A 14,470-nucleotide genomic window follows, 5' to 3' on the forward strand; every position below is an offset into this window, starting at 1 on the left:
GAGCCGCTCGCCGGCGGCGAGGCTCTCAACATCTCCCTGCAGACAGGTAGGGGCGCGGGCGCGGCAGGTGCACGGGGAGGGACGCCGGGCTTTTCCTTTTCCTCCCCTTGCTTCGGCCGGCTCCAAGAGGAGGAGGAGAGCGATGCATTTACAGCTACTGCAAATGGACAGTGTTTGCTGAACATAGCAGCCCTGTGCTTGAGTTCTCTTTAGCCCGCTGCCAGAAGTGTCTCCTGCCGACAGTTAACCCAGCAGGCTTGAAAGAAGGTACTGTGAGGATATTAAGTTTAAAAAAATTGTTTTTGTCGTAGTAGCCCATAACATCCTTCGTGCTCATGCAAATACATTGTTGTCATAGTTCCTCAGCTGACAGTTTATTTACTGTGTTTAAAATACAATCTATTTCATAGCAGGTAAGTCTTCTTTAAGGGTACTGAAACGTACTGTTTCAGTCCATTTCCATACTTTGGTCCTGTCTAACCAGAGACTAAAAGTCAGAAAGTAAGGCTGAAACTTCCTTCTTGTATGTTTTCCTTGGATATCACCAGTGAGGAGGTGTTATGATATGCAGTTGTGTACAGAGCACTTCCAGTGACACATCCATGACTGGCTGTAAAAATGGTCCAGCAGCCTGACAGAGGGGTGGCAAGGAAAGCCCTCCTTCTGCATTCTTGTTTGTGTGGGCATGTGAACAATTCAGCTGTGAAGCAGTGGACAACCTTGAATGACAACAGCTGCAGTGGCACAACTGGCCTCTTTCTACCTGTATTTGTGCTTTGTGAAGATGATAAAATATAATACTGTTCGACCTCTTAAAGGTAGTAGTTCAAGACCAAAACAAAGATGTGTTAAATAAAGTCTATCATTAAACGCCTCTCTGATTTGCTCCTAAGGTTAGTTTTAGAGAGGTACTTAATATTAGTATTGAAGGTTACAGCAGCCAAGTACTTCACAATTACCTGTTCAGAGGTGTTGCTTTCTGTGAGGACCTTTTTCCTGCATTAACCATACAAATGCACTAAATATTCTCCGTTAATTTGCTGTGGTAACTCAAGTTTCAAAAAAAACATTTACAAGTCTGATGGTGTCATAGCTGTACACTAAGCACAAGTCATGTCAGTTGGTAAAAATGAATAATAGTTTCTATGCAGACAGTGGTTTAAATTTGTTGTGCATCATGCTGATTGTTTTTAATATAAATATTGATGAGTTGTAATGTGAAAATTAAAATATAGATCAACCATTATCAGAGAGGCAGGTATAAATCACCATCATTTCTGTATAGTAAAGTTCTATTATTGAACACTTGCATAGAAGGTGAGAAGATACCACTTTAGAGCACATTTTGATTGATGCATAACCATTAACACAGAAGTTTGTATATGCCATTTATGACTTTTTTATCACTAAATAGATTTTTCAAGGCTGTATGATGAAAGTGATTGGAAACAGCTGATCATTAGAGTCATATTATGTAGCTGACAACACAGTGAAAAGTCTGATTAAAGTTTAAATTGAAATACTGATAATTGGTATACCATAGTTGAAGTGAGGTTTACATTTGGATTTTGGATAGCAGAGATCAGTCAAAAGCATGAAATAAGAATCAAGAAGCCATGAATGTTTCCTGCGGAGAGCTGCTGAGATTGCTCTGTGGTTCCTTGCTTTCCTTGAGTCGAATTCCTTGATGGTGTTCAAAATACGCAATTAGCCCCAAAATTTATTTTTCCAAAAGAATTTTTCTAAATTATGCCTGTGAACAACCCATGTTGTATTGTCCATACTGAGCTTTCCAATGCAGAATGAGGAAGGATTATTCCTCTTATGCTTCCACTGGGGGCAGCATTTTAAGCCCAATTTCATGGAAGCTCTTTTTCACCTGTTCTTTGTAACTTGATGACAGTAGTTTTAGTTTACTATCTACTGAGCCTGAATGTCCACAGGCGTGCATTCCTGGAAATTGTCCTGTGAATATGGAAGTATAAACAGTCTTTCCAGCCATATTGTAAACAAAATTTCCACCAATTTCACTAGCAGTGGAACTGAGTTATCATGGGCCATCTAAAACCACAATGTCTGACCTTCGACAGTGAAGTTCCCTTCCTGAGCTTTTTTTCTAAAGAAGATGGGCTAAGCTGTCCATTGAAGGTGCTTTCTCCACTGCCTATCAGAGGAGGCTAGGTTAAACCAGAAAGCTGAAGTGTAGTTCGTTGAAAGGAAAGGAATCCCATCTCATGTGTTTTATTTTTGCAAAGTGATGTTTGAACATCTGTATTGTCTTGATACAATAAATACACCTGAGAAAGTGTGAGAAAGTTACAGGTTTGTTTGTATACCTAGTTCGGAAACTACCTTTTTGCTCATATTCAATCCTGTAAAAATCTTTGTGTGCCAGTTCTGAGTTTAGTTTTCAAGTTTTCTTATACAAAGTTTCTTATACAAAGTACTTGAGTAGCTAAGCACATAAAATCCAAAACATTTGGTTAAATTTTGAGTGTGATCTTTTCTGACTGGGAACTCATGGTGAAAGCAATGAATAATGCATGCCACAGTTGCAGTGGTAATGTAGAAGGTTGGAGAGGACCATATTGGCCTTTTGAATATATAATGTCACAAATCATGGTCTATGTTGTTTGCAAGTTTCATATTCTGATAGAATAATTGTGCAGCTTGAGAAGATTCCATAAACTCTCGAGTAACACCAGATTTGCCCTTATGAATCTTTTCTTGGAGAAGCAGCTTCTATTTCACTTGTGGATACATGGATCTTAAGTCTAATGATGTATGAAATAGTGGTACAAGAATCCACACTAATCCTCTAAAGTGCCTCTCTTTACTCAAGACATTTTGGTCTGTGGATTGTAAATTTAAAACAGCAAGTATTTAATCCTGTAGAGCAGAACTAAAATATGTCATCCAAAATGATGGAAAATACAGTCACATATGCACTTCATAAGCCATGTATACATAGGCGTGGAAACACACACAGTGGTAACATTTGTGCTATTTTGGTAGAATAGGAAAGAAAGAAAAAGCTGATAACACAATTATCAGCTCTGAAAATCAGATAAATTTTCCACTGCAAAACTGAGACCATAGATGTTAGCAGGCACAAGTACACATATTTGCTTCATATTAATATTTACAATTTGTATATATACACACATTAAACAGCACATAAAACCATACAACTAGTCAGCATGCTGCTGACATTGTAAAGCTGGGATATGCACCTGTCAGTCTTTTCATGTTATAGTCTTCGTTTTCTCAGTAAAACTATTTCTGTGATTAAGAACTGATGTATGGAAAAAGATGGTAGGATTTTGTCTTTCCAAATTATAAGTAAGATACATTTTAAGTTCTCAAATCTCCAAATGTCTGTGCACCAGTATAACTATATTTCAGTGAATGATTAGGTCTAGATAAAAATAGTAGTATATGAATAGATCCTAAATTACAGTTAAATTTATAAATTTCAATTCAGACTTGAAATATAGATTTGAGATACTGGTCTAGAGAGCTATGGAAAACAATTTGCAATTACCCCACTTTCAACTATGTCTTCTAAAATGGACTTATAAATGCCATTTTCAGAATCTTTGTGTACAAAAATATTGCAGTGCTGTATTATGTTACTATCCAATTCAAGCCTCCTGTACTGAGAGAACTATAAATAATTTTTTGTTAGAAAATCCATTAAATATTTGAATGAAAAGAAGATAGAATTTTATCTTCCAAGACACAGCTGTTAGAGTGGTTTTTCATTGTAATATGTAACTTTCTAAATGCCAGAAGCATACCCAGGCCATGTGTTCACTCCTGTAAATTTCAAGTTATCTGGGACAAATTTGACTTATTAGCCGTCTGTAGGAACAACACGTGGCATGGCTCTGACTATAGGCTGTATAATCCTATCATGTGTAATCATGTAATGGTTATGATCATCATTTCAAAGGCAGAGTACAAGAACAAAATAAATAACTATATTTTAAAGATTCTCTAAGTTGCGTATAATCCCGAAGAAATGGATATTTGTGCTTAGTGAAGACAATGAAATCAACCCTCTTTACTTAATCTTCAGAAAAGTCCTTATGAAGTAGGTTACTGTTTTATGAAGAGGGAAAGGTAGGAAAAAATATGGTAGGAAGATAACTGAGACTGGCAAGAATTCCTCGTTACTAAGTCCTGGGCTCATTCCTCCCAGCTGTTTTTGTTTTCTCCTCAATAAGGCAGGTGTGTTACTGTGCTTACAGGCTGTATCTGGGAGTCATGTCACTGGAGTTTGACATAGCCATATCTATAAATTGGATCCGCAGCAGCTGTGCAGAGAAAGCATATCCTCTTCCCCAGAAGTGAAAATGGAGTTGCAATATAAGTCAAAGACCATTAAGTCTCTGGAAGATGCCTTTGTAGACCAGGGGACGTTAATTTGTATAGTGTCAAATAGTATAAAAATATCTTGATGAAAATATTTTATTTCTGTGATTTATCGGCGTTGTATCGTTGCCAACACAGACTTGTCTAACAATGTAAATGGTTTTTTAAGTGTTTGTTTCCATCCAGGGCTCTTTCAGCCCAGGCACTTCCCAGTCTCATTGTTCCTTTGTTCTAGCGGATGTACAAAGCACTGAGTGTTTTGTTTTCTGGACCAGATAGATTAGATAAAGTCTGAATTTCTGAACTTCACCTTCTAGGCACGCAACTTTCTTCTTTGCTCATGCACCTTAGAAGGCAGATTACCCAGGACAGTAAAAGTGCTTCTGAAAATGCAGATATCTTTTTTGTCAAATTTGGCAAATAATACAGATGACAATGGTGGTTACTTTTGCAGGACTAAAGAACAGTCGACCTTGTCCTAACTTAGTCGGAAAGAGGGTTAAACTTCTTGATAGTTATCATGACTGTTCTCTCAATGTTGGTCAAATTAAAACTTTTTCAGCTGGCTGTGCGTCAGACCATATATAGTGCTGGAATTTATTTCTGACTTCCAAAGTCTGACCTTTCGGATTAGAACAATTGCCTTCAAGGAACGAGATTATACCCCCACTATTCACTTTTGCCAACATAATAGTCTTTAGTGGCTTAGTATATATTGTAGGTGGAGCTGGTAGTCAAGCCTATTGTTAAGATTTCCTGACACTTTTCATTAAAACCTCATGTTTCAGTTGCTGTAACTGGGTGAAGTTTTAACTGTTTGGCCTGAAGTTTGATGTGCTTGGTCTTTAATATTACTTTCTTCTTTTTCAGATTTAGGCAGACTTAGTTTGGCCTTTAAGAAAGCGGTCAAGAAAAGATAGTTAATTTTATTGATTGATTTTGGAAATCAATTTGTTTAATTTTCATCTCTTTTTCAGAAGAGCACTAACATCTCTGTGGTCCAAAGGATGAATTTGAATTTAAGCAGAGACATAGGTTCAAAGGGACACAGTACTTTCAGAGCCACAGAAAGGTTGAGGTTGGAGGGGACCTCTGGAGGTCATGTGGTCCAAGCACCCGGCTCAAGCAGGGCCACCTGGATCTGGTTGCCCAAGACCATGTCCAGTCAGTTTTTGAACGTTTCCAAGAAAGGAGATGCTTCCTTGACATTCCTAATGTATTTGATCGACAAAGTATACCACCAAAACTTGGCACTGCTCTGTTCTCAGCAGAGCTTTGTAGGAAGTGATTAAACCTTCCACATCATCCAGAATTTGAAGAAAAAGCAGCTTAAAGGCTGCTAAGGCCCTCCTACTTATGTATTTGTAGGTGGGAGGTAGGTTCAACTTCATCCTTGCAGCCTTTACATTGCATTTGTAACTTATGTGATTGAGATTTTTTTGTCTTCTTTGTTCAGGGAACCAAGCAGCAATGACTGTATTGGAAAAATAGTCTTGTTCTTCTGTGTTTGAGGTGCTGTTCATACAGAGACCACAGTTCTCATCCTGGAGGCACCTTACACTCCTGGTCTGATGCTAGGAAAGAGTATACTCTTGTGGTAGGCAAATTATTCCTAAATTGTTGGGAAACTTTACCGTCCCAACTTATGAAGGTTTGATTTCACTGCTTTGGGTTGTTTCATGATATCTTCTTAAAAAGCATTTGCTTAACCTTACTGGAAGACATAAACGTCAATACCTTAGTACATCAACATGTAATACATTTTGTATGGTTTGCAGTCTTGTGAGTGATGAAGTGCACCTGGAGGATAAAATCAACCAGATTCTTTAGGCTTGGTCAGTTTATCTTTGCTTTAGAGTGTATCTTATTTCACAGATGATTTTACTGGAGAGCTTCTTAATAAACAACATAATGAATGTTGAGAGTTTCAGAGAAGTAATCCCAATATTAGTTCCTTAAGGTATATCCCATGTACTGTTTGGGTTTTTTTAAATTTTTATGAGCTGAACTAAAACAGAGCAGAAGCATGTTCTATCAGAATCTGTTTGAAATTATTGAAGCTAATACTAAAAACAAAATATCATTGCCCTTAAAATTGTATAAATGCTCATACCCTTAACTGATAAAGTGTTTAGGGTGAGTGCTAGGGAATGAAAGCTGTTGCTGCCATCTATAAAGCTACATTACACTGGGGTTTACATGTTTGCTGTTTCTTACTAAGGTTGTTACAGTTTTACTATCAGCAGATTTCTAAGCTTGCAATATACTTCCGCAGTGGAAGTGTTTTGCTATGTGCATGTCTGTGTGAGTGAGTGTGTACAGATACATAAAAGTAATATTTCTGAATTCTTCAAGATTCTCTTGTACACTGGCTTCAATGCATTGTGTTTATAAATAGAAGGAAGAAACTTTTCGAAAAGTATTGGCAGCATGATGACGATAAAGGGAGAGTTTTATAAGATTTCTTGTGCTGCTGTATAAAATTTCAGACAATCCCAAAGCAAGAAATGGTTTATGTTTTGTGATTTTTTTTTCCTAACTGCAGATCCCTTGCCACCATCTCATTTGGAAATTAATAAGGAAAAAACTACACTCACAAGCTTGCAGGTTCAATGGGATCCTTCCTCAGGAAAGGTGGACATGTATAACCTAGTATTACTTGATCGTGATTATAAAAAGATACAAGAAGTCTCCATACCAGGAAGAATATCAAAAACAGAAAATACATTTTCCAGTCTCATTCCTGGGAATAAATACAACATTGTCCTCAGTGCTGTTGCTGGAAATAAGACTACCCCAGAACTTCACATTAGTGGATCCACTGGTAGGACTTCTTTTCCTGTAGTTCATCTAAGTAAAACTACTTACAATATTCTGTACTTCTGCATTTTGAAATTAGCAAATTGGTATAATTCTTCTACATGGCTATATATATATGTATATACTTATGAAGTATCTATTATTTCTACTTATTTATAAGTAGAAATAAAATATGAATCTCTGTCTGGCATAAAGAATTGTTTGCTAAGAATAGAGTCTCATTTTTATTGTATATTTGGGGTTGGGTTTTCAGTAACCCCGAAGAAACCCAACATATTCCAAGATTAAATCTGTTTAAAATTGCTGAAATGATGGAGATAACCATTAGGCCTTAAGCATGTGTCCTTTTTATACCAACAGTGCCATCTCCTGTGAAAAATATTCAGGCCAGTGTCAAGACAGACACTATCCACGTTTCGTGGTCTTCTGGCTCTGGACATGTGGATCGTTACAGGCTGCTGTTGCTGGATAATCATGTACCAGTTCATGAGATTCACCAGGAAGGTTCCCTGACCTCCTACACCTTTTCAGGACTTACAGCAGGCCACCTGTATAACCTCTCTATCATAACCCAGGCTGCAGGATTGGAGAGCAGCAGTTTTCAAACAATCAGGACAGGTAAGATTTCAGAGTTCATCACAACAAAACAAGAAGCTAAGGCCATAACCTAATAGCATTATAGGACATATTTCAGAATAATATGTGATTCATGTTCCAAGTTACAGACACCATAAGCTTATTTAATTCCCTAAGTTACCACTGCAACAAACTTAGAGGCTAAAATGAAAGTAGAAAAAGGGTGAAAGGGAAGTGGAAAAAATGTCAAGTAGGTTAAGAATGGTAAAATTAAATGTGGTTTAGGGTTTTTGTTTGCCTAGTTGGTTGGTTTCATTTGGGTTTTTCAGGATTGTCAGGATTTTTTTATTTTCACAAAGAAATACTGATTCAAAGAACTAGAGTTACAGAAATTTTTTTTTTCAGGAACATTTTTCAGGCTGGAGTTTTGTGGTCATAGAGATAATGATAAGATGACATCCTGCTATGGTCCAATGGTTAAAACACTTATGTAGGGGAAAAAAGTGTCATGCCTTCACTCTCCTTAAATTCTGGGAAGAGTAAGATGCAATTTCTTCTACAGAAATCTTATCAAATGTGGTGGTTTTGCATGGGAGGCATTTAGGGAAGTGATTTTGGAAAGTGATTTCAGAAGGTGATCTGCACTGTGACCAGACTTCACTGTTCAGCAAAACCACTCATACGCCATCTCATATAACTATTCAAAATCAAAACTTAACTATGGGAGTTTGGGAGGCAGCAGGTCTTACATGTTTTGTGGTGGATGTATTTTATTCTTTTTCTTATTTTCTTTTTTTAGCCCCAGCTGAAGTCTTAGATTTGATGGTGACTAACGATGGCAGTTTAGATGCTTTAAAAGTTAAGTGGAGAAGACCTTCAGGAAACCTCAATTTCTATAATATCACTCTGTCTCATCTTGGATCAGTTAAAGAAGTCAAAAGTGTGCAGCCGCCAGTCACAGAGACACAGTTTGACAAGCTAACTCCAGGACGTCTGTATCAGGTTGCTGCCCGCACAATCAGTGGTGAGCTGTTCACCGATCGGACGGCAACTGGCAGGACATGTAAGTCTTCTGCTTCAGTGAGAACATTGTAACTGATTTTTGCCTACACTGGCCTTGTAGCAAATCATTGTAAGAGCCAAAATTATTTGGATTCCAGGCAAAACGAGATAAAGAGCACAATACTGTTTCAGGAATACCCCCTGCTGACTCTTTGGCAACAGTTAATCTGACGGCCAAAAGCAGCTCCAGCATATCTTGGGAGCGGGCAACAGTCGTGAATTTTTGTTGGACCTTATAGTTGAGTGAGTCTGTTACAAAACTGTTGCATACTACTGCACTTCTGACCAACTTTGTTGTCTTGAATTCAGCTCAGCATACTACATAAACTGATTTACATTATGGGGAAGTGTGCATGTAGTCAAATTATTAACAGTCTTTAGAGTAGTTTTGCAAGTTCTAGTCTTATTCCTTCTTCCAGACAAATCTAGAAACCAGAAAAGATTACATCTCAGATTTCTTTACTATAAACAGCATGGATTAACAAAGGCATGTGGCAGCTGAGATACAGCCGAGTTATGAGTTTTTTATCTTCTTTCAGAAGTAATAATTTTCTTTCAGGTATCTTTTGTATGAGTTCTGAACCTGAAAAATCCTTCATCATTCTCCCACAGTATTATTGGCCCTAGAGGTGTGTCATCTCTTCCACACCAGCCTAGCTTGAGCAAAAGTTAAATGGTAAAAAACAGTCGAAATCAGTGAAGAATGCATACAAAATTTCTAGTAGACTCAGAGCCCAAAGGGAGAAAATGTGTGTGTGTGAGAGCAGAGTATTTGTTTTAGTAAATATCTACTGTCTACAATTAAACATCTCATGTGAAAGTCACATCCTTGACATACCTGGCTGATACCCCATTCTCAGTGCAGGCTGGAAGAGCCCTGGAAGTCTTTCATGTCTAGAAAGTACAAAGCTGGACTGGTTTATATGCATGTCTGTTTTGTTTGTTTAGCTTACCATTAAAGTCCTTTAAGATTACCATTTCAATCTAAAGAGAGACCTTCAGGCCCTCATTTAACAGCACTGATCCCCAGCTTTGTGATCTAGACCCCATGCTTTCAAAGTTTGGGATTACAAATCCTATTTCCAAGGATGCTGATCATAAGCAATTCCTTCCTTTACCACAGACATCAAGACCTTTGAAAACAGTCACTCCAACAGAAGCTGGAGTGGAGTAAAGATAAATTCTTAAGTCCAGACTGTCAGGTCGACAGATGCTGAAAAGATTAGACTCTTAGGGTCCCTCTGTAATTCACAGAGAGAGCCAGGTGCCCATAATACACATTGCTGTGTACTCAGAGGGTGCACCAGAACCAGCCAAGAAATGTTGTAGTAAGAAATACAGACATCTCAGAGACTGAAACTTTGTGCCATTAGGGTATAATGATGTCCAGTCAGCCTGACAAGGCTTTATCTGTTATGATGTAAGTTCATCTGTGCTTCCTAACAATACGCTGTGTGCTTTTATCCACTCACTCAGAAATTGAAACACATTTCCCATATTCACTGGCATGTGGGAGTTCTAGGTCTGATAGCCAGCTATGCCCATGGGAAGTGAAACCGGTGAGTATTTTGTGATGCTGGTAAAGAGGTTTCAATCCTCTGCTACTAATTGATCCTACTGATCAATTAAATATTAACTAAGCTAGATAAAACATAAGAACAAGATGCTAGCCTTGTAGTTATGTAGCTAATACTTGTGGATAGTCTCAGGGCTCCAGTGCTGATCTCTGAGTATCTTAATATGAAGCTTATAGGTATCATGTCCTAAGGATCTGCATCTGTCTTCTAATCTCTGCTTGGTCTGGCTAATATTTAATTATTCCATGAAAATCAGAAAAGTCTCAGTGGTCCAGTGTGACCTGCAGGAGCATATGGTTAGGCAGGAGAAGGTTATGCTTGTAAATTCAGGATCCTTGAAGTACAGGACAGGATGGAGTGGATGCTTTAATAGACCACTGTCTTAACCTCAGTGCCTTTTACAGTTGGGAGGAATTAGGGCATACAAGGTGGAAGAAGCTGTTTCTGTGAAAGAAGCCATTAGGCTTTGCATTTCTGCTGCTGGTACCAGAATTGGGCTGATAGAGATTGAAGTTTGAGCGTTAGCAGTGAAAAATGGATAGTTTCTAACTGAGCTTAAGTGCAGGAAACAACAGGGAACCTGACTGAAAACTGCAAGGGGCATCCAAGAAGTGTACAGGGGTGCCCTAAGACGGGTTGCCCATTTCTGATGTCAGAAACCAGCAGGAAAATAAGTGAGTGGTTTTTGTGGGGAAGAGTAAAAATTGTCTTTAAAATGAAAGCCAACCTTTGCAACAAGATAGCTCACATTGCTCTAGCTAGTCCACGCACTCGTACAATAGCTGTGCTGTGAGACAGGTTTTGCCAATATATGTACATCTCACCAGAAATACTCCACTTCAGAATTGCTTTTTCGCTTTCTCTTTCTCCAGTTCCCCAGAAAGTTTTGGAGCTGCAGGCCGGTGCTAGTGGCTGGCCGCGGTCTCTGCGAGTGACCTGGGTGCCCCCTGCGGGAGACTGGGAGAGGTACCACCTGCTCCTGTGGAATCGCTCAGCCCTGGTGCTCAACACCACCCTCGGCAAGGACAGCACCGAGTACCTCATCCGTGATGCAGGGCTCATCCCAGGCAGGGAGTATGGCGTGGAAGTCATTGTGGAGAGCGGCGATTTGCAGAGCAAGACGAGTTGCACGGGAAGAACAGGTCAGCGTGCTTCTCCAGGCACTGTGAGAATGCAAAGTGTTCAGCTCTGTGAGCAATTGAAGAGTACTTGGGAATCCACAAATTAATTTCATTATTAATACAGTAAAAAGGAGCTCCCTTTGTAAACTACAGAGATCATTTTAGCAGTTCTGTGAAAACTTTCAGGATTACTTTTGTAGTAAATGTTTTGTTAGTGAAAGCTATGGGAACTATATCACAATTCTGTCATGATTCAGGTGTTACATTACATGTTCATTTCAGTGCTATATTTTGTAGCTGATTGTAGGACACCCTATAAAGGTTTTAAAGAAAGCACTCTAGGCCTTCCTGTATTGTTCATCAGTATATTTCCTTGCCAGTCTGTGTAAAGAATATTAGCCATATGGTGAAGGTGTATCTTAGTATGGCTGTCCTTTAACATCCCAGTTCTTGTTTTTGTGCTCCATAAAGAAAATGTGTAAGTCTGTTCAAGCCTTTGTTTCCAAAGGAAACTGATATACCCTGTAGGGACATGAGTGGAATTCTTTTGCAGTGTGTTAGTCAAAGCCGCATCTGATTTGCTTCAAACTTAAAAGATAATTCTTATATAATTGTTAGAATTTCTGCTCAGTGAATGCAGAATAAGTGCAATTCAGAGGAAAGAAAGACTTGGAATAGGAATAACAGGCAAGGCTCAAGGCTAACTTGACAGAAAAATGTCAGATAGGAGGGTGCCATTCTACTTTATCCTCACCCTTCCTGGAGCCTGCCTTTTCTACTATACCCTTACCTGTCATTCCCCGAGAACTTAATTTTGTTAATTTTGCACAACAGAAAGACCTGTAGAAGCTACAGAACTGAAGCTTTCTCTGACTTGTAGCAAACTTGATCAGAGAAAGATACCGTCTCATCTTCTTGACATATGTTGCAACTAATTTAACTTTATGGTGTTACTTTTAATTGACTCAGCTAAGTGATTAATAGTTGGACCCAATGATTTTAGAGGTCTTTTCCAACCTAAGTGATTCTATGATTCTGTGATTAAAACATGGTCCATTTAATAATATCCAGCAGTGGGTGTATCATGACTGTGTTTGACCTACAGTGAGGTGCATAATGTGTCTGTTATGAAGTACAGGTATTAGGCCCTGTTGTGACTTAGTTTTCTCTTACATTAACCCACAGACTTGGAAAGTGAGTTGTATTTCAATGTGACAGGGACAAAATCAGATCAGGGACTATATTGGGCAAGACATGCTTGCTGGGTATGCAGGCACAGACACACATGAGCACACAGAGAAATTCACTGATCGGATTCTTTCTTTAATGCCCCTCTAGGTTTGAAGTGTCTCTCAGCTTGACTTAGGTATAAATCAATGAAAAATCAATGTCACTCTGACCCTATAATTTACATCTTTGTTTGTTAGAAGTACATTGTTGTAGGTCTGATTTATAGTACAAATATCTTATATCCCTGTTCAGCACCTAGAGTTCAAGAGGAATTTCACTGACTTCCCTGCACTTCCATTTGCACTAAAATATATATCCTGGTGTAAGTTTAAACCTAAGCATTACAGTGTAGTGTGTTGCTGAAGTCTGCTGCTAACTGTCCTTCACTGGAAGAGAGGCACAAATACTAGATTTATAACAATGGCTTCCTAGAAAAAGGTCAAGAATCTCCTCTTGATTGCAGGTACTCTGTTGCTGTCACATTTCTGTCTTACAGAACACATTTCCTACAACAGCTTGAGATAAGGCATGTGTGCTCATCACATAGTTCTGTTCTTGTTGTCCTATCTTTTCCAGCTCCAGAGCCTGTTCTCCAGCTCCGTGTGAAGCATGCTAATGAAACTTCGCTTAGTGTCATGTGGATGACCCCTGTTGCAGAATGGGACAGCTATGTGGTTTCCCTGGAAGTCAGTGAGCTCCCTATTGTAAAAAAAGGACTTGCAAAAGAAGCTAAGGAATTCACTTTCACTGACTTGATACCTGGAAGGAAGTATACAGCAATCATCACTACCATTAGTGGGACTTTAAGCAACTGGACTTCAGTAGAAGGAAGAACAGGTATCATCTTGTCAAACTGTTTTAATCTTTACTTCTGTCAACCACTAACAATTTTTTTTTTGCTTTGCAGTGAACTTAATTAACTCGGTGTCTAAATCTCAAAAGTCTTGATCTCATGTTTGTTTCCTCAGTAAAAAAGTTACATGTCTGAGTCTCTAATTTCTGACTGTCACTTATCTTGCTGTATTTATTTAAGATTTTTGGAAAATAGATGTGTAATTCCTGGCAAAACAGTTTCCTGAAATATTATGTCATATCTAGTCAATCTACATTAGCACAAGATTCCATATAAGAAGAACCATTTCCATTGTGTATTTTCAGGAGGGTCACTTCCTTCATGCAAAGCATCCATCATCTGGGAAAAAGAGAAACATCACCACACAGGAAAATGTTACTTTAGGGGGAACATTCCAAGGTTGACAGACACAAGGTCACATATGTGAACTTGAAGATGTGTTTCTAATCTTTTTGCTCTTCTGATTTCAGAATATGTGTTTGTTACTGAGGATGATGACTGTGTCACAAGGAAGGTCCCATTCTCCCCATGCAGGGTGCTGATTTTGTGCACATGTGCAAGTTTTAAACCATACAGGTTGCTTTACTCTGCTTAAGCACTGACTTAAATATTCTCCAGTGCAAGCAAAGTTTTAAAATGTAGCTCTGGCCCTGCACAGCACAGGGAAAAATAAGCTGCTTGTGTTTGAATCAAAGCATTCCTAGGGTTGATGGTGGTCCTTACTTAAATTTTATAACTCCTTCCAAGGCCTGAGATGTTTAGCTTATACTTTGATTTCTCTGTTATGTTATTAGATAGCTGGAATTTCACTTCCATCTGACTTATACCCCTTTAGGGGACCTATTCAGCCATAA

General features: G+C 38.6%; 1 protein-coding gene across 1 annotated transcript in view; it reads left to right on the forward strand.

Annotated features, from left to right (window-relative positions):
* The window catches only part of PTPRB (protein tyrosine phosphatase receptor type B), a 61,388-nt gene that overhangs the window by 15,690 nt on the left and 31,228 nt on the right, over positions 1–14,470 (forward strand). Inside the window, exons 4-9 of the mRNA XM_014312358.2 lie at positions 4–46; positions 6,923–7,201; positions 7,558–7,815; positions 8,573–8,836; positions 11,285–11,554; positions 13,340–13,600. Of these exons, the coding sequence (XP_014167833.1) occupies positions 4–46; positions 6,923–7,201; positions 7,558–7,815; positions 8,573–8,836; positions 11,285–11,554; positions 13,340–13,600 (1,375 nt within the window). The remainder of the gene's footprint in view (positions 1–3; positions 47–6,922; positions 7,202–7,557; positions 7,816–8,572; positions 8,837–11,284; positions 11,555–13,339; positions 13,601–14,470) is intronic.

Source organism: Geospiza fortis, unplaced genomic scaffold (genome assembly GCF_000277835.1).
Source record: "Geospiza fortis unplaced genomic scaffold, GeoFor_1.0 scaffold166, whole genome shotgun sequence".
NCBI lineage: Eukaryota > Metazoa > Chordata > Aves > Passeriformes > Thraupidae > Geospiza > Geospiza fortis.